Source organism: Patiria miniata, unplaced genomic scaffold, assembly GCF_015706575.1.
Source record: "Patiria miniata isolate m_02_andy unplaced genomic scaffold, ASM1570657v1 HiC_scaffold_22, whole genome shotgun sequence".
NCBI lineage: Eukaryota > Metazoa > Echinodermata > Asteroidea > Valvatida > Asterinidae > Patiria > Patiria miniata.
The window spans coordinates 12,937,591-12,957,323 of record NW_024037061.1 but is presented as its reverse complement, the minus strand read 5'-3'; the positions used below and the strand labels follow the sequence as shown (position 1 = coordinate 12,957,323).

General features: G+C 40.2%; 1 protein-coding gene across 2 annotated transcripts in view; it reads right to left on the bottom strand.

Annotated features, from left to right (window-relative positions):
• Positions 1-19,733, bottom strand: part of LOC119729952 (splicing factor, suppressor of white-apricot homolog) — a 55,504-nt gene that overhangs the window by 24,864 nt on the left and 10,907 nt on the right. For both annotated transcript variants that reach the window (XM_038202743.1, XM_038202744.1), the window contains exon 2: positions 6,536-6,702. In XM_038202743.1, coding sequence (XP_038058671.1) covers positions 6,536-6,702 — 167 coding nt within the window. The remainder of the gene's footprint in view (positions 1-6,535; positions 6,703-19,733) is intronic.

Genomic DNA, 19,733 nt, shown 5'->3' with positions numbered 1-19,733 from the left:
AACAGAGGAAAATTGTACAACACATGTACACATAAATGCAGGCCACAAATCAATTGAATGAAATATAATTTGTTTTCCTCTTATACATGTACTTAAAAATAAACTGAAATCTGGTTAATTTGATAATCTGTCAAGATGCCCAGTGAATACGTGTATTGAAGACTAGGTTCAGCTGCGGTCGGTCGCTAATGACGAGGGAATGCCCGGGGGTAAAGAAACTGCAGAAGAAGAAGAAGAAAATCTTGGCATGGGTCTTCACTAGATTAATCAGCTTCCTCTCCTCGTTTTCAATCTTTCTTCTTTTTTTCCCCTTTCTTTTTTCCCCGGCTATTTTTCTGTTACGGAATGAACCGCCGGACAATTCTAGGAGCTCATTGATCTGTTTTGCTCATCTGGCATTCCGTATCAATTCCAACAGGGTGCAGGCGTGATGATCGCGTCTATTTGGCTGACAAGGGCGAGAGACTGGATGAGGGATACTTACCAATTGGCAAAACGAAGGTTGTGACGGGAAATTAGGAACTGATTGTGTGCATATACAAATTCACACAGCTGTTTTAACAATATAAACAGCACAACTACTCCCTGAGAAGTACATGTAATGCAATTATAAGCGCATAAAAAACGGAGTAAATTTCACTAGCAGATTTACTTAAATAGCGTTGGAATTACACGTACATGTACAACTGTACGCAAACACTGACAAGCCTGCTCAGTGCAGCAAGATACATTGTACATAATGTTTAGGCCTAAATAGTTTTACTTCTGACTTTAAGAAAACTTCTAACCTTTAGAAAGCAACCTTCTCTGGACTGACTTTTAAAAAAAATTGAGAATTTCTTATAATTGAACATGTGCTGTTTTATTTTGCTTTCTGTATTCAGGAAATATCCCTACCGGCACGTGTGCATGATGTAGATTCATAGTATGAGAAGTATGGGGGCCACGGGGGCCATTGCCCTCCTCCCACCACTTCATCCACTGGAGGGGGAATCTCTCCCCCCCCCCCCCCCCCCCCCCCACTCTTGGCAGTTCCCGACATAGTCTACTCTGGGCCCTATATCTGGAAGAACATAAAACAAACGTTTTCTACTTTAATGTCTCTGGAAATGACAGGATCAAATGTTCGCTTTCAATCATTGGGAAGGCCTACAAACACTGCAGTTGCCATAAATGTACTTGTACATGTAGGTGGGGGGCGCCCCAAGGGTGTAACATACACCAAAAACAAAAACATAGCCCCCTATCGATGAATGAGGTCCATCAAACCCCCCCCCCCCCCTTGTGTACTGAAAATAAAAATATTTAACATCCATAACGGTTGTTTACTTAGCTCATTTATATCTCATTAATTAATTCAGCTCACACTACGGTACATTAACAATGGCATGTTGTACATTAAGGCCCAAGCTAGAGTTGTACCAAATATATAAAATTTGCTTTTACTGAAAGTATTTTATTTTGTTGTTTCAATTGATGTTTAGCTCTGAATGTAATGTGTAAATACATGTAGAAGTAATTTCTTTCTTGGTAAATTTCTCAATGGTTACCCACAAAAAGTAACATAAGTAAATATGCATAATAATGCATTTGGTTGGTAGTCTGCTTACAGGGAGCTCAAATTAGCTTACATCGTCACATCTGACAATTTCAGGTCCCCGGTCCCCGTCACTACCCCAGACAGACGGAAATGTCAAACAGACGGGTGACCGGTGAACCAAGCAGAGGAAGCTTTCAACACACCAACAGAAGCAGGCCACGGGCCATTCCTCAAACCCTGGACTGCTCTCCAGCTTTGGCATCAATCCTGACCCTGGAACCATCTTGAATGCCTTTGCTGTCTTAGCTATAAAACTTCATACATGTACTTTGGCCTAGTCTGGTTCCCAGACCAAAAGATTCTGACTATTCTGACAAATCGTAGGTCAGGTAATTGCCCCGGCTAAACTACATTGTGTAATCAGGACCAAAAAGAGACTCTGCCTATTTCGGAAAATGTCTGATCTTTACCAAATATACCTCGTTAACACTGGGATTTGTTCGCAATAGCTTGGGAATTTCTGGGCGTAAAATATGATTTATTTACCAAATAAAAAAACACACCTGTCATGCTTGTCATCAGTTTTGAAAAGTGTGAGTTTATAAATTCATTGCTTACACTAAAAAATTCCAATGTCAGGTGTACCATATTATCAAGCTTCTGTATTAAATGTCCAATGTGGACGTTGTGCCTCAAGTACGCACTCGTACGATGGCAGACCCACTACATGTTCCAAGTCTCAGGCATCTGTTTTCCTCAATTTGTGCAAGTCAGCCCAATTTCCACATGCCACCGTCTTGAATTTTGGCCGCTTACACTGTCACGAGACAGGATTTTGATTGACCTTGGTATCTCTGCGATGGGACGGGCTGTGTCGCTTCATATTACCATGACGTGACCAAAGAATTGTCAGAATAGTCGTTATCTATTGCTCTGGGAACTGTGGCTTTGAAACTTGATGTTCCATTGTCCTGTGCAGGACAATAAGCCCAATGTCAGGGAGGGGGGACATGGAGGGGGGGGACATGAACCTGGAGCCTGAAGGCGAGGCTGGAAACAAAGCCTAGATTTGAGGAATGGCACTGGAGTCATCTGTGGCAGAAGCCTCTACGTGAACTCGTCAGTGAACTATTCATGGTGCATGTGTGTCTATTACAGTGTGACCTGGGAAGGCCAGGGTTTAGCTGCCTCGTCTGACGATAATATACAATGTAAAGTGCAGTGTCCACTGCATATCACTTTCATAACTTACATGGAGTTGGAGTATTTTTATCAGGAAATTTGGCCAGACTTTACACAAACAAATGTATTCCTGCTTTGGTGGACAAAAGAAAGACGGAACAAGAGTGTGAAATCGATTCTGTTTGGGAAACAGCAATCATACTTGTACGTGTACACACATACTGAAATTTATATCACTGTGGAGACATTTCTTTGTTCTCGTGTAGTAAAGTTTTCGAGTTTGAAAGTGAAGTTTCAAAATGCTCTTATTTTAACCAGAATTAATTTCCTTGTCTGAAATTCGGACTTAATATCCCTTTTCTAAAACTCTTCCATTTGCGACGGATCAACCCACCTTGGAAATTCCTAGTTTTTGAGTAAAATCCATATATCTATTTCGTGAAAACCTTGTGGAGACGTATTCATCTATAAAAATTGCCATGTGGAGACGTTTACAATCTTTTGTTCCCTATTGTACACACGTCTCCAGAGGGCACGGTGTATCAGATCATATACACTTGTACATTGTACATGATGTATGGACAAGACAATGCATAGTGTACAAAAAAGTAGATATTTTGGACTGTAAAATTGAAACCTGTGGAAGAATATGACAAAAAAAATTTCAAGCCATATTTTCAGTTCACATCCCAATCATTACCCATGTTCTTGTTGTGAGCGTTAAAACAATTGTGACCTATTTAGGTCAATAGTGTGCAAACCCTTCCCTTTTCGTTTTATTAAAACTTTTGAAATAGAATTACTCGGTCTTGTACGGTACATCATGTGAATGAATGATCTTGTGCAATATATACAAAAATGTTAACCAAAAACTGGTGCTCCACGTATTTAGCCAACAAAATTAGAAGTCATATTTGAGGTGAAACCACGTTCAAGTGCACGCTGCACGCATTCTTAAAAGACGAGACACGCAGATTTTGGTCCAAGGAGCACAAAGTGCGTGTACTAAGCACGAGCCTGGTTCCGCCTCGAAAGTGGCTTCTAATTTTGTTCACCGATTCAGTCTATCACCATAAAAACCTGAGGTCAAGTTTCTAAATTCTGTAAATGTCCATTATACAATAATAAGAATTCTGATAGCAAAGTCTGTAAATACCAGCCAGTTATTTTTATTTCCTAAATGCTTTGATGCATAGCCCTTCTTTGTGAGTGTAAGAAAAGCTCAACAAGAGGGCCGAGTTACCCCCTGGAAATTTCTGACCCAACCTGGAAAAAACCCACAATCTGTGTGTGGGCCATGAGGGGTATTGGGTACGACTGTACATATACAATGTACATGTACACGTACCAGTGATTTGGGTTTTCCCCAGAAATCTTCATGTTCGTGGAAAAGCAAACAAACACATAAGCAAACAAATCTTTACACCCCAAAAACATGTCCTGTTGAATAGATTTGCATTTTTCTTCTCAAGCGCTTAGCCTCTGACAGTACCCATTGCTGGCACAAATGCCAAGTTGAACTTCGCAGCAAAAACAAAACTTTGAGAATTTTTTTTTTAAAGCTATACTCCTTCATTTGCAGCAATCCGAAAAGTAGCTGGCGTACCGGTACTTATTGTTGAAAAACATACTTGGTTGAAAGATAGTAAGGGGAATAAACTCCCTGTGAAATTATTCTTTCTGGCAAGCTGTCATTTTGAAGTAATCAACGAAAGAAGGCATTTCCAACGATGCGTCTTAAGAAGCACCGTAGGAAAATTTAAATTAGTAGTGCATTTTGTTATTTGGCGCAGCGCGCACAAGCATTGGAATGACGCACAGGCGCGTGCGGTTGCTATAATTCGTCGGATCAGTGCGCGACATCGCGTAAAGCTGCAATTCAAAACAATTCGAAACATGATTTAGCAACTTTTGATTTGAAATTGAGATCCTAGAATGCTGTTTTTCTCGGAATATAAAGCTGAAGCTGAGCAGAAACTTCATCAAGTAAGTTGTTCAGTATCCTTCATTAGATTTTGAACACTTTTGTTGCTTCAAACGAACAAAATGCACTAATTACAAATGATGGACTATAGCTTGCACCAAAAATACATTAGATGATGAAAACGCAATTTAAACTGTTCCGTGCTGAACATCAATCAATACCCTTCCACTCTCAGACTGTCTGCTTCACAGCACAATGGCCAACCTCGGAAGTTGACACAAGAGCAAAGTTAAAAAAAAAAAAATTCAACAGCTTCCAATGCAGCAAAACGTCAATTTTCTTCTTATTTTCAACATGCTCCCACCAAAAAATTAAACGATGACGATGCATTCAAACTGTTCCGTGCTGAACATCAATCCATAACCTGCCCCTGTGTCTCCACAGCACAATGGCACACCCGTTGTTGACAGTTTGCACAAAGTAAAAAATCCATGGGTCAGGCGCCCCGGAGTGGCCTAAATGCATTGTTCCCTAAAGCCGTCCCTGGGATCGCGGGGAAATTTCAATGTTCAGTTTCCACCTGAACTGAAACAGGTTTTGTGGGTGCAACTTAACCCCTGAACTTTGCCAGCTTTCAGTGATTGGAATCTGTATTTTTTCTTTCGGGGGAAAGCTTTTAATCAAAATATTTTTTGGGTGTTGAGTTTTGACCTTTCTTTGTGGGAGCATGAAATAGAATACATACAGAGCATGATTTCTATAAAAGAATTTTTTTGACCCCCCCCCCCAAAAAAATAATAATAATAATGGAAACAGGAGTTGTCAAATGTTAAGTGCTATGCAGTGAATATGGCATTCATTGTGAGAATTGTGAGTAGACAGAGTGAACTATAACAGTGTTTGCGTAATTAAGAGAGAAACGAATCATTGTACAAAGAAAGACTTTTTAAAGAAAGTAAACATTTTTAAAAAAATGATTGTATTGTACACAGGAAGCAGATTTTATATCAAGGAAAATTAGTTCCAGGAAAAAAAAATGGGAAGTTTGTTGAAGATTAAATCTTCTCAATAAAACCTTTTCCTATAGAAATTGGGAAAGAATGTAGTATCCAGACGCCACTTCGTTGGTTGTGTACAAAGTCTTTAGCAAGTTTCATACATTTTAAAAGCATTTTCTAACAAAATTGGTAATGTTTCTCAGTCCCAGATTCATGTCTTTTCCACATTTTTGTGTTAACTGACCTTCATTGAGATAATATGTGGTGAAAAAAGTGGTGTCAGGATACCACATTCTGTCCAGAAATTGTAGCATATTATAAGAAAACAGTTAAAAGATTTTCGAAGAGAATAACAGATAGAATCTGGAGAAAAGGAATATTTTGTATGAATGTACCGGTATGTTCATGTGCATTATTAAACAGTTTTGTTCCAAATATTTCTCTGTAAAAAATGGTACGTACCGTACAAAAACAACATATTTGCACCCAAAAAATCTTTGTCTTAAGTCAAATATTTCTGGATAGAATGAGAAAGTGGAGTGTCATGGCCTAGCGATTAAGAGCACCGGGCTCATGCTCTGGTGTTACAGCGGCAACAGTGGCGTGGGTTCGAGCCCGGGCCCGGACACTTGTGCCCTTAAGCAAGGCACTCAACCATTATTGCTTCGTCCTTCGGATGGGACGTTAAGCCGGAGGTCCCGTGTGTTGTACAAGGCCTAACGCACGTAAAAGAACCCAGTAACACTTATCGCTAAGAGAAGGAGTTTGCCCCGGTGTTTCTGGCCTCCTAGTTATACTCCCTTGTTGAAGTCCTTAGGAGAAGAACCAACCAAGTACAACAAAACCACCTTCGCACAAAAAAACAAGTTTCACAATTTTCTCCTACCGTACCTTGTCTGAGTTCTTCCTCCATCATGTCTTTATGCAGCGCCATGTATCTCTCCTCGTCACACAAGGCCTCGATTCTCTCCTCTTCGCCAGAGATTTCCTGGCGCCGACTGCCCAGCCACGAGTCCTCGTACTCCGAAAGACTTGGTAGATGGCCCCGCCCATCATAACTAAGAAAACAATTGAGAAAAAGGGTATAATCTTATGTTTATAATAAATATGCCTCAATTTCTGAGATGTCAGGTCACCATCTCGGACTTTCATGAAACTTTTTTTACCTCTGTGGTTCTAATGAACATGTGTAAGTTTAGCTCCAAGTCCAAGTCCTTGGCCAGATATACCGTAATTGCCTGACTTATATCTCGAAAATGCGGCGAGGCAGTGTCGTAGCAAAGGGGCCCAAGGGGGCAAGTGCCCAGCCCCCCCCCCCCCCCCATTAGAAAACTTGAAATTTGCTGCTTGTCAAGGAAGTGTCTTTTTAAAGTATTTTTTGAGTAATTAAAAAGAGGAATAGTAGGTGAAGTTTTTTTAACCGATTCGAATCCCCTTAGTTGCCTTAACCCTAAGCCTTCATTGAAATGTGAATACATTTATAAGAAAAAAGAGCGCCCTCTATCGTCCAGAGGTCGAACACAATGTTACAATTCACAATGTTTATGAGTAATACGTCCCACGATATTGTACAATTCCCAAAAATGTCTGAAGTACTGACATGTACAATCATCAAGACGAAGTCCTCAAAAGTTAGCTTCTTAGCCCCCCCTCCTTTAGCCCCCCCCCCCCCCCCCCCCCACTTTTGTTTAATTTCCAGTTCAGTTAGAGTCTGGAAGCTACAGGTGTTTGCCATATCATACTTCTTTTGAAACACCTGGACATACATGTACATGTACATGTGGATGTGCGTAGGTTCTATGGTTACACTGATTCAGGATCACAAGGTTAACGACAACCTGATTTAAGCACTACCACACTATCCAGCCCAGGTTCAACGACCTCAAAACTTTGCGACACCCAAGATTTTTCTACACCTACCGTACATGTACGTAAAGATAATATCGATGTACATGATACTGTGTCTTTGTGTATCCACACCCTTGGGCTAGGGAGTTAACGTCAACAACAGGAGATGTCTCATAAATGCTCTCAACTAGTCATGATCACGCTGGATGCCTGACAAATGACCCGAGTAGATTTTAATGTCATCCCTGTTTCCTCCAGATCATGTTTGTTTTGTAACCCTATCCTGCTATCCAACGCATCAGACTTGCTAGAGATATCAAACTGTATAATAATATTGCTTTCCAACTAGTGTTACATACATTGCAATGTTGAATTCTGAGTATCCAACATTAGCAACAGGCACACCCCTAAAATTTAGATTATAATAACTTTCTGGAAAGTAACCAATTTCTGACACCATTCTAGTCTAGGGGGCAAGACATTGTTTTGGTTTGATACGCGATAATCCGCCGCTGCGATAGCCTGCCACCACGAGAGGGCGTTATCACGACCAACCAATATCACCTAGGAACCCGTCAGGAACAACATCTAGGGAAATTTGTATCGGTTGTGTTATGCGCGCACACCTGTTTGGCCTAACACATGTACAATATGCAGCGCGCATTCAAAACATTTTATTGTACATGTAGTTCCGAACCAAACTCTTAAATTTCTTCCAGTAGTATACATTTGTAAAAGATGCAGAGTCAGTTTTGTGCAACTTCACGGGTTAGCTCTTTTGAGGGGTATCTAGTGCGTGGGACTGAAAATGGACCGTAATTGCTTGCAGAAGTGGTGCATGCGCACTAGTTTCCCCCATTTTTCGGGGGGAGATTTTACGAATTTCCCTAGATGTTCCTGAGGGGTTCGTGGGTGATATTGGTCTGTCGAGATAATGGCGGCAGCGGGTTATCGCGTATCAAACCATAACAATGTCTAGCCCCTAGACTAACACCATTCTTTCGAATGTTAAAGGGGATATACATGTACATGTATATACATACATGTACATCATTTGCTTTTGCTGTAATTTTCAGAAATGGATGGATTTGGGGTGTTGGTAACACTAACAGTATATAGCAAATATTGTTACACTTACTTTTTTGACGTTTTGGGTGCGTAGATGCTATAAAGACCAAGAAAAACAATCCTTTTCCTGTAAGTCTGGTTCCCTGACTCCATTTAAGATGAAACGGAGCAATTTATAAACATTGGGGAATTGTAAGGTCAGGGAACCAGTCTAGCTTGCTTGTACCCGTTCATAGGTGTATAATAAATTGTAAACAAATGCGGACTAACTAAAATAGGGCCAGTATTTGAATAAAAAAGTCAGTTCTTTCCAACGCTGGTCAGCCGACCAGCGTTGGAAATTGATACACAATACTACTTTTCTTGAAAATGACAGTATACCAGGTGCCATGATTTTACAGGATGCTTTAGACTGTCATTCACCAACAGTCCAGCAAGGTATTTCAACATAATTTGGTAGTTTTATTTTTTGATGTTTGCAAATGTTGTATTTTCCCTTTAATGTTGAATTCTTTCTAATGTTAATCTAAATGAAGACTGTTGAGAGATGAAATTGACAAAGAGCAGTTTCCTTCGATCCTCATAGTGCAATGCAGGGCAACTTTAACTTTGTACATACATGTATTTCACTCATAAAAAAAATATTTCATTCATCAAAATAAATTGTGCTCTTGATAAAATGTACAATATAAAGCATGCAGTTGGTTTGCCAGAATTTTTTTTAAACAAAGTTGTTCACTGATCATCAACTCATTCAAAAGTGCGGAATCACATTTAACCCAACCCGGTATTACCCCCTAGTACATGTAGTCCCTCAGGACTACCCTGCTAAATCCAACAGAGTCCAACCGGACTTTCCTGTTCAATCCACTGTGCCTTATTTTCAGTTGTCTGCTGAATCCAACAGAGTCCAACATGGCGTTATGATGAGGTTCAGTTGCCTGCTGAATCCAACATTTGGCATCAGGAAAGTACACACAAGGGGTTTACTGCTCAATCCAACAGGCTCCATCGGGTATACATCCTGTTGGATTAAGCAGGATTAGGCCAAAAAAAAAAATAAGTCGGTCTCTGGTCAGCGCGCGCGTCGATTTTAATCATGCGCGTCAATCTTTTTTTTTTCCAAAATGTTCCGCGGTAGCTCCAACAGCGCCCTCTATTTCCGCACCTCCTCAATTTTTTTTTACCAAAGAGCACCAAGGAATGGGAAATTGCACCAAGGCAAATGATCGAAAGCACCAAGGCAAATTATGGAGGACACCAATGTACATGAGGACACCAAAAAAGCAAAATAGTACCCACCTTGTCTGTACAATCCAAGCTTGAAGAAAAAAAAAAAAAGCAAACAAAAAAAAAAAGCCGCGTGGCCGCGTCAATTCCGGAACTTTGGTCTGACCAGAGACCGAATATTTTTTTTTTTTTGGCCTTAGGGTTAATTAATATACATGTAGTTACTGGTGCCCAGATTTAATACATGTAGGTTTAATTGCTACTGCCAAGAATAGTTAATGTAAAATTTATTAATTACTTCGAAATTATTGTTAGTGATTTATGGCAGTTACCCGGTAACAGGGGAATATTCAGAGTCTTTTTATACACAACTTGTGGTGTGTGTTTTTTTTTGGGGGGGGGGGAGGGGGTTGATTCCCCCCCCCCCCCTTATTCTAAGAAATGTTAGCATGTGGTTTTGATTTCTTTTAAATATTGACAAAATAAGAATAAGGCTCAAGAGTTAGTTACAGATTAATTATGCAGAATAATTAAGCTCTCTAATTTCTACTTAATAATCTCTCCTCCTTCAAGCACAATAGCCAGGGGATTCCAGAACAACGATTCATGTACACTTCTCCTTATCAAGTACACGTTCCATGAACATACTGTAGGCGTACATAGTACAGAAAAAAGGACAAATTTAACAGAAAAAGCAGCGTGCTGCTAGTGCTTCAGGGAGCAGTTTGGACTGGTTCAGACTAGTTCTGTGCTGAATCACCGTGTGTGCGTCGTATTACTATAGGAAACCGCTATTATTACACCGGTGCTCCGCATGAAAACAGTGACCCTTTGTGACAGTCCTCTTTTATTTTTAAGTACGGGTTATCTCCCTTGACAGCAAAACAGGGGTTGAAAAGTCTGTTTGTGTAGAGGGGATTCACCTTAAAAGTGAGATCACATTTCCTTGAACTCTGTAAACGGCTGTATCAAATGTTGAATAAGCAGAATCTGGTTTTGTTATGCCATTCATGAAAACTATCAACTGACAAAGAAAAACTTGGTGGGGCTACTGATGTTTCCACATGCTATCGGAACATGTACAATATGTACCGGTATGTTTCACTATTGGTATTTAAAGATAATATACAACATTTACAAACATCAAAAAGCAAAACTCCCAAATTATTATGAAATACCTTACTTGACTGTAAGTGAATAATAGTCTCAAGCATACTGTGAAATCATGGCACCTGGTGTGCTGTCATTTTCAAGAAAAGTGACATTTTTGTATCAATTTCCAACAATGGTCGGCCGACCATCGTTGGAAAAAACCTGACTGTTTTCAAATACTGAACGCAATTTACCAAATTTATTAAGTCCACATTTTGTTTGCAATCTGTTACACATCCGTGAACGGGTGCAAGCCAGCTAGTCTGGTCAGGGAGCCCGACTACCAGAACAGCATTTTTTTTTCTTGGTCTTTTCATCATCCATGAACACAAAACCTCAAACAGGTCAGTGTAACAATATTTGGTATAAAATACTAACCCCCAAATCAATCCATTTCTGATAATTACAGCAAAAGCACATATGTTACCTTTAAAGCAAAGGTTCATCTATATTATGTAAATACTTTGTCACATTTTCCGTTACCTAATTTTCAAACTTGAATATCAAGCCGAAGAAAATAATCCAGTTGGCCAAATTAGCATGGCAATTTTGATGAGCTCTTCAGCGCCACTGGGCGCTTAAAACTGCAATGCAGCGCATTTGATGGAACACGGTCTAAATGACAGTCCAAGGTTATCTTGTGCATGTATACATACACATACTGTATCATTGTGTATTCATGAACCGTGCGTCACCTAGAAATTCGTCGGCCGGGGAGAAGAAATTAACGCGTGACCGCCGCCCAAATTTCGGTTCACCGGACATGGAATCTGATTTGACTTGTACGAGCTTTGGACAAAAACCCCGGGCCAGATCCCAGGGCCCCTGTAAAATTCACGGCTGCGGTTACTAGCTGCTAGGACACAGTGTCAGATTGTTGGAAAGTGCATAGTGCTTCCTTGGCTGAGCGTGTCTTGACACGCTCGGCTGTGCCGATTGAGAAGGGAATATTCTCCTTTTGGGATTTAACTAGTTTTGGGATTTCTGCCTGGCACATTAGCCAGGCAATGATACAAATCATGTAGTGTGGTTTGAATAATTAGGAGGGTGCCAATATTTAATCAGAAGCAGTGGCAGTAAATTTCAGAAGGTGTTTCTCAAAAATTGATCTCAACAATTTCTAAATACTTTTTTCTTCTTTTTGGGGACAGGGGGTTTGTAGCAAATTCCACTTTAAAAAAAAAGAGGCCACTTTGGGGGTGTAGCATTTTCCAGTATTTCAAAAATATTATAGTAGTTCCGAAGCAAATTCTCGAATTTCTTCCAGTGCAATAAATGATGCAGCAAGACCTTTGTGCAACTTCACTGGTCAGCTCTTTTGTTATGTGTAGGAATGAAAATGGACCGTAATTGCCTGCAGAAGTCGCGCATACATGCGCACTAGTTTCCCCCCATTTTTCGGGGGGAGATTTCAGCAGATTCCCTAGACGTTGTTCCTGCCAAGTCCGTGGGCGATATTGGTTGGTCGTGATAGCGCCATCTTGCAGCGGCGGGTTATTGCGGTGGCGGGTTATCGCGTATCAAACCATAACAACGTCTAGCCCTAGGTTGAAGGTTTCAAAATACACATGAAGTTTTGTTATTTGACATTTTTTTGGGGGGGGGGGGAGGACTAGGGGTGTAGCAATTTCCATTATTAAAGGTTTTTAAATGCACATCAACTTCTGTTAAACCCGACTAAAACCTCACTGAAAAAACGACATCAACACACAACTTATTTAAAATATATTTATGCCTCATTTTGTGGGAAAATTAATGCATCTAAATGATCCCCAAACATTAGACCAACGTATGCCCATCGAGTGCCTTTCTACACATATTCCTAGATCTCGCCAAATGCACTCTCATCCAAGTACCTCTGTCTAGATGGATATGGAAGCCCTGGGCAACTGAATTATGAGAGTCTGACAGATGTGCCCAAGCAGAGTGCCACTTCCAGATTGCAGTGATAGTCTCAGCTCCAGCCGGCTGTCCGACCAAATTATGATAGAGGTTGCCAAATTGATTCTTGGCTTAAGTAAAATTTGAGTCTAGGTGAAATTGGCAAAGGAAAAGATATTTGTAATTTTACTGATTTCACCTGTAAGGGGAAACTTTGATTTCTGTAAATATACATGTAGCTTGAGCCCTGAACTTACGACCCCCGATATCCTATTTTTTACATCATTACAGCATAAACCTTCCTGCTGTCTAAACAGTCACAGACAGTCAAAAACTCAATCCTCTTCCCTACCATGCCTTTTACACAGGCTAGTCACCAGCAGTCAGATGATATTTTAAGCAAGCACTGAAACCAGTCAAATTCAGTCATGACAAAAGCAGGCAAGTGGTACCGGTAGGCACAGCTGGCTCATCAATCACCTACAGTCAAAACTAGACTTCATCAAATTACATAAACAGTCACAGCCAGTCAATCCTACCGGTACTTTATGTAGGCTGGAGAGCTCTAAACTGTTAAAAACAGTCACTTGATTGATTTTGACTGAAAGGATAACTTGGCACAGAATGTATGCTTGCATACCGGGTAGGAGGGTTCCGCAACCTTACAATCCACTATTGCATTTTTGTTATGAACTGACCATGATAGTGAAACTTCAGTGTTGAACATTGACTATGACACACATGTACATTGTACATGTACACACAGTGTACCGGTACTAGTTCTTGCACAAACATAGCCCTTAACTTGCCGGTAATTGGTCACTTTTTGCTACTTTATTATCGCTGAGCTGTCAAATCACACAACAGTAACATGCAGAATTATAGCACTGCAGAGCTCTTCCTCATAATATTATAAAACCAGCTGATGATATAAACATAATACACAGGGCCACGCTGGTTGATATCAGTGGCACACAACAACACACGACAGTCCAATGACTTGAATCAAGTCTATCATTGGCTATGGAGACACCCACTGACCATCAGGCTGGAATCAAGTCTAGTCTCCTTGTATGCACAGCAAACAGTCTGCCTGCCAATCACCATCCAGTGTCCATTCCAGGCTTCCTGATGGCCCATTGTGTAACCATGGCGTCAACCTCAACCACAATTGACGTTGGGTAATTGCTGCCAGGCTGGCCGCCGCTGACCTTGGTGCGACCTTAGCATTGAGGGCAACCTGTCTCCATGGCTCCATAATGGTGTCATGCAGGAGCTTTTGAGACCATGGCTTCATCTCCGGCCTCAACTTCATCTTTGGTTTTTCAAGATTTATTTAGAAACTTATTTATTTAAAGTTTGGTGTCATTGATGTTCCTGTTAGTAGAACATGGAACCACATTGAGCCAAAGTCCCCCAAGTACGGGTCAGAAATCTCCTGTACCCGAAGCTGCAAAGACGAAGACAAGGTTTCAAAAATCCCTTCAATGTCTGGATCTGAAAGGTGATGACATCAGCAGTATGTCAGCTTCAACATGCTCCGACCATTCTTGTTGCTAGCATATTTTTTTTCAGTGGTTGGCATCAGCTTGTTGAAAATGATTATTCATGAAGGGTAGCACATCAAAACTTGGTATTCAAGTACCTGACAGCTGATATAACACATCAGGAACAGGTTTCAGATTACAGGATTGGGAACCCATAACCAAGTTTACAAATAGCTTAGTACCGGTACCAGCACATGTAACTTTTCAGTCAAGGTTTTGAATGCCACTTTGGGGGAATTTTCAAAATGAAAACCAGGCTACATGGAAAACCAAAACAGAAATCATGTTTATGTATGCATTTTAACGCGCGACAGATGACACTCACGAAAGTTGCAGTTTACAACCGTAAAGCTATGTAATGCCCTTCAGACAACTTCTGGGATTTGAATTTTGGGGTTAGTTTTCTTTTACTGGTACCCGGGCACTGGTTTTTACTTCAATACGGTACCTGGTTCCCATATACCCATGCACAATGTTCTCAGTTTGATACCCAAAATGATACTTGGCTTTGCAACATGTAAGGTACTTTTACATGTACTTCTATAAAGAATGACCAACGAGTACATGTACATACTCTGTGCCGAGCGAAAATTAGTTGTCTGCCTTTCTTTGATTGAAAAACTAACACTTCAGTTCAGCACACAATCAATTTTCTGAATTTAATCGAAATGGCCAGTGCAAGATTCTGACAATTAATAGGACTCCAGTGTGGTTCATCAAAAAAAGGAGGGAAAAAAATTAACATTATCCAATCCCTCACACCCCCCCCCCAAAAAAAATTAAATGAAAAAATCTCAATCGGATTTCGGAAGCTGCGGGCCAACGAATGCGTGTTCATATATGAGTCACGTGATTGTGCCATGTAATTTCTGGACGGAGTCGTGTTTTGATTAAAACAAATCAGGTTTTTGACCCCAGGGGCCCCTATGATGACCTTTGACCCCAGTTTGGTCATGTGACATGTTGGGGCTGGGCTACTGATCCTTTTGACATAGTTCGGTTGAAATCGGTCAAAATATGTAGGAGCAATATAGACAATGTCAACATAAGTTACTAACTAACTTAAACAGAGAGACATGATAATTTGTTGAGCTGCTTTTCCGATCCTGCAGCTAAAAACTTAATACTGATGTACATGTACATGTATGGGAACTTCTTCAGGGGATGTACATTTGTATTTTGGATCACTCAAAAGTTGGGAGCTCTAATTTGATGAGTGTTTCTAGAAAAACGTTAGATTCTCTGGGACATTTTTAAAGCACTTGTACACGTAAATGTGTCATCCAAAATTTACATTTGTCCCATGACAAACGTTTTAAAATTTAGGTGATTTAGCACAGAACGCCCCCTCCATGTACAGAAATGTTCACTGTTACAAACCATGGTTTGATGACACATCGATGACACATTGTTTTGAATATTTTATGGAAAAAGGCCACTTCATATAGTTCCTACATGTAAATGTCCAAATTGACAAAGAAACAACTTGTCTAGACGTGATACATGGACAGTGTTATGAACAATCAAGTGAAATCTAGCACCGTCAATCAACAGTGCAGCACTGGAGAGTTCGAACCCTGTGTTTACCGTGGCACAACATAATGAAAACGATCCAGAGGGGGAATGAAAACGATCCAGAGGGTACGTGTATTCACAGCAGCATGATCCACTGCCCAGAACTTTAGAATAGTTTGTCCTTGCATTTGAAGGTTTTCCTCACATGCACTGATGGAATTTTTTTTAGTGCCCTTACATCATTAGGGTATTAGTCATATTCAACCAAATACTGCACATGTATTGTAATTATTGAAAAATAATCAATGATAAAATATCTGGAGGGATATTTTTCGGTAACTCACGTAAAATTAATGTAAACATTTGAGAAACTAACAATCAAACAAGAGTACTCTTTGGCATAGGATATGAACCTTTTTCTCCGCCTTAAAAACAAAAACTCACAATAACTCTTGCATTTTGCAAGTAAAAACAAGGTGCCAAAATGACTACCGCAAAATACCACGTTTTGATGAAAAAAAAATACACTTGACCATATTCCACCTCACTGGGACATTCAAATGAAAGGTCTCGTTGCCACATTAAAGTTGATACCACATTTGAGGTAAGGGTGCCTGTAATTTTGAAGATTTCATAAATTTTCCATTTTTCAACATTTTCAATGTCAACATTCTCATGGCTTTGCCCATACCAGTAAGGACATGTATGTACCGTACATGTTCCCCAATACCCATATTCCCCAATGCCGATGATCCCCGAAATCCTTACCCTATAACCCTAACCCTAATCCTAATCCTAAGGATTTGGGGGAACATCGGCATTGGGGAACATACATGTAGGTATTGGGGAACATCGGGTAGACTCCCGTACATGTATACTCTTCATTCAAGTCTGTAGTTGTCTATCAAGTTCAAGGCCCTGGGTCTGTGTCAAAGCATCAATAGTATCCAGACTGGAGTCAAGATTAGTTTGAACTTGTCAGCACTTCAGGAAATCAGGAGCACCGTCCTTGAGATCTACATGTGCAATACATGTATGCACCGGTACCTGGATGATTTCCTCTATACGGTACATAACACGTATGTTGGTTTTCATTGCACATGTACAAAAAGTACATAAGGCCAAAAAAAAAGTCTCCGGTTTCTGGTATGGAGCTTGCCCCAAAAGTGGTGCGGCGACGCGGCTTTTTATTTTTTTAACCCGTTTTTTTTTTTGTGGCTTCAAATGTCGGCTAATGACTGCAAATGGTGCCCGACTAAACTTAGTGCAAATATATGGGAGTCCAGAGAGGCCACATAAAGCTTATTCTCGATCATAACCCCATCTAAAAACACGTTAAAATTGTGCAGCAGCAGGATTCCAGTCAAACCAGTGAGTTTGGCGGTTTTGAGACATCATCTTGTATTGAAAAAAAAACTTTTTCATTTTGCCGACGCGCATGGCTACGGCGCGCATACCAGAAACCGGAGACTTTTTTTTTTTGGCCTAACGGTACACTGTACCAAGTTCATCACAACTGTACCACTTTCATCACATTGTACTTTTCTTTGTACACAAACGGATGTATAACCATCTGTTTACATTTTTGCTATGGGTTCGTTAAGTGTGGTATTTTTTTTTCTGTTTTAAAGGGAATATACAACATTTGCTTTTGCTGTAATTTTTAGAAATGGATGGATTTGGGGGTTAGTACTTTATAGCAAATATTGTTACACTGACTTGTTTGAAGCTTTTTGTTCGTACAGTAGATGCTGGAAAAACCAAGGAAAAACCATGGTCGGCCGACCAGCGTTGGAAATTGATACAAAAATTCCACTTTTCCTGAAAATGCCAGCACATCAGGTGCCATGATTTCACAGGATGCTTGAGACTATTATTCACTCACAAGTCGAGTGAGGTATTTCATAATAATTTGGTAGGTTTTTTTTTTATTGTTTGCAAAAATGTTGTTTATTCCCTTTAATGGCTGTTAAGTATGGTACAATGTACTATGCTTGGACTGTAGGTGATTGATAAGCCAGCTGTGCCTACCACTTGCCTGCTTTTGTCTGTTGACTGAATTTGACTAGTCACAGTGCTTGCTTGAAATATGATCTGACTGTTGGTGACTTGCCTGTGTAAAAGGCATGGCAGGGGAACTGGCTGGAATTTTGGACTTTCTGTGACTGTTCAAACAGTAGGAGGGTTAAAGGGAATATACATCATTTGCTTTTGCTGTAATTTTCAGAAATGGATGGAATTGGGGGGTTGGAAATATATTGCAAATATAGTTACACTGACTTTTTTGAGGTTTTGGGTTCGAGAATGCTATGAAAACCAAGAAAAACAATCATTTTCCTGTAGTCTGGTTCCCTGACTCCATATAAGAAGAAACAGAGCAGTTTACATACATTGGGGAATTGTAAGGTCAGGGAACCAGTCTAGCTGGCTTGTACCCGTTCATAGGTGTGTAATCGATTGCAAACAAGTGCGATGGTCAATTGGGGCCAGTATTTGAAAAAAAGCCAGTTTTTTCCAACGCTGGTCGGCCGACCAGCGTTGGAAATTGATACAAAATACCACTTTTTTTGAAAATGAAAGTATACCAGGTGCCATGATTTTACAGGATGCTTTACACTGTCATTCACTAACAGTTCAGCAAGGTATTTCAAAACGATTTGGTAGTTTTATTTTTTGATGTTTGCAAATGTTGTATTTTCCCTTTAATGTGTTTACTAAATGTATTTATTCACAGAAATATGAGCTTTATCTACCGGAATATCAGAAAGCTTTGTTTCTTATTCTCAACTGATTATTCAATTTTTATGTAGGGCATGTAGGGATGGTAGCAACAACCCCCCCCCCCCCCTTCCAAATATTCCAAGGTCTGGCAAAATGCAAGAAGAGCAGACGCATCAAGGAAGGTGATCATCGCTTCAATTCCCAGAATTCACACCTTACTAGCCACCGTCTCTTCACAACAACTTGTCGTCTTGACGCCTCGTCGCCTCATAGCAACAGACCAACCGTACTGAGCCAACCGACATTGACCCCCTGCTTTTTCCTATTTGGTGGTTGTCGCGCCGTCACCTGGTTCTACCAGTACCTCGCTCTCCACTGGGGAAAATTAGCTTCAGAAGAGGCATGTCCTTGGCGTAACTAATATGCATGCAATCTAATGCAGACGAGAAGCTAGCTTTTGATTATAATGCATACATGTGTGCATTTAGTGTACTACCGGTATGCAGTAGACACATTGAACAAAACCATGACAACCATTTTACTATTGTACCTGTTTTGTTTTTGTACTGTTATGCAAATAAAAGCATAAATGTGTCCAGACGCCTGGAGTTCACATTCATGTTTGCATCTGGCGAATACATACTTCACTGCGTATCAAGGTTGAACAAAAATATGTTGATGTTTAGCTTTCATGTACGTACCGGTACATGTACTTGACTGCTTAGTGAAGCGTTATAAAACTGATTGTACTGTATAAAAGGTTTTTACGTATAGCTCTTTCATTTTTTCCAGAGCTAGCACATGAAAAGAGGCTTCTTTAGAACAATGTGATACTTGAATAATTTATGAAAGTTAAACAAAGAAATTAACTGGATGGGGTTTGAACCTGCGACCTCCCGATAACCATTCCGGGGGGGGGGGAATAATTCTGCCCCCCCCCCCCCTTAGATCGGGCATCGAGTGACGAAAAATTATAAAACTCTGTACATGCAAAGAACAACTTAGTATGAACATACCCAGGAAATTTCATGACTATAGGTTAAAGGGTTTTGGAATTATGGCTAATTAATTATTCATATGCACCAATGGTAATTCTGCTTTTGTATGGGGAAATTCAGTTTTCACCA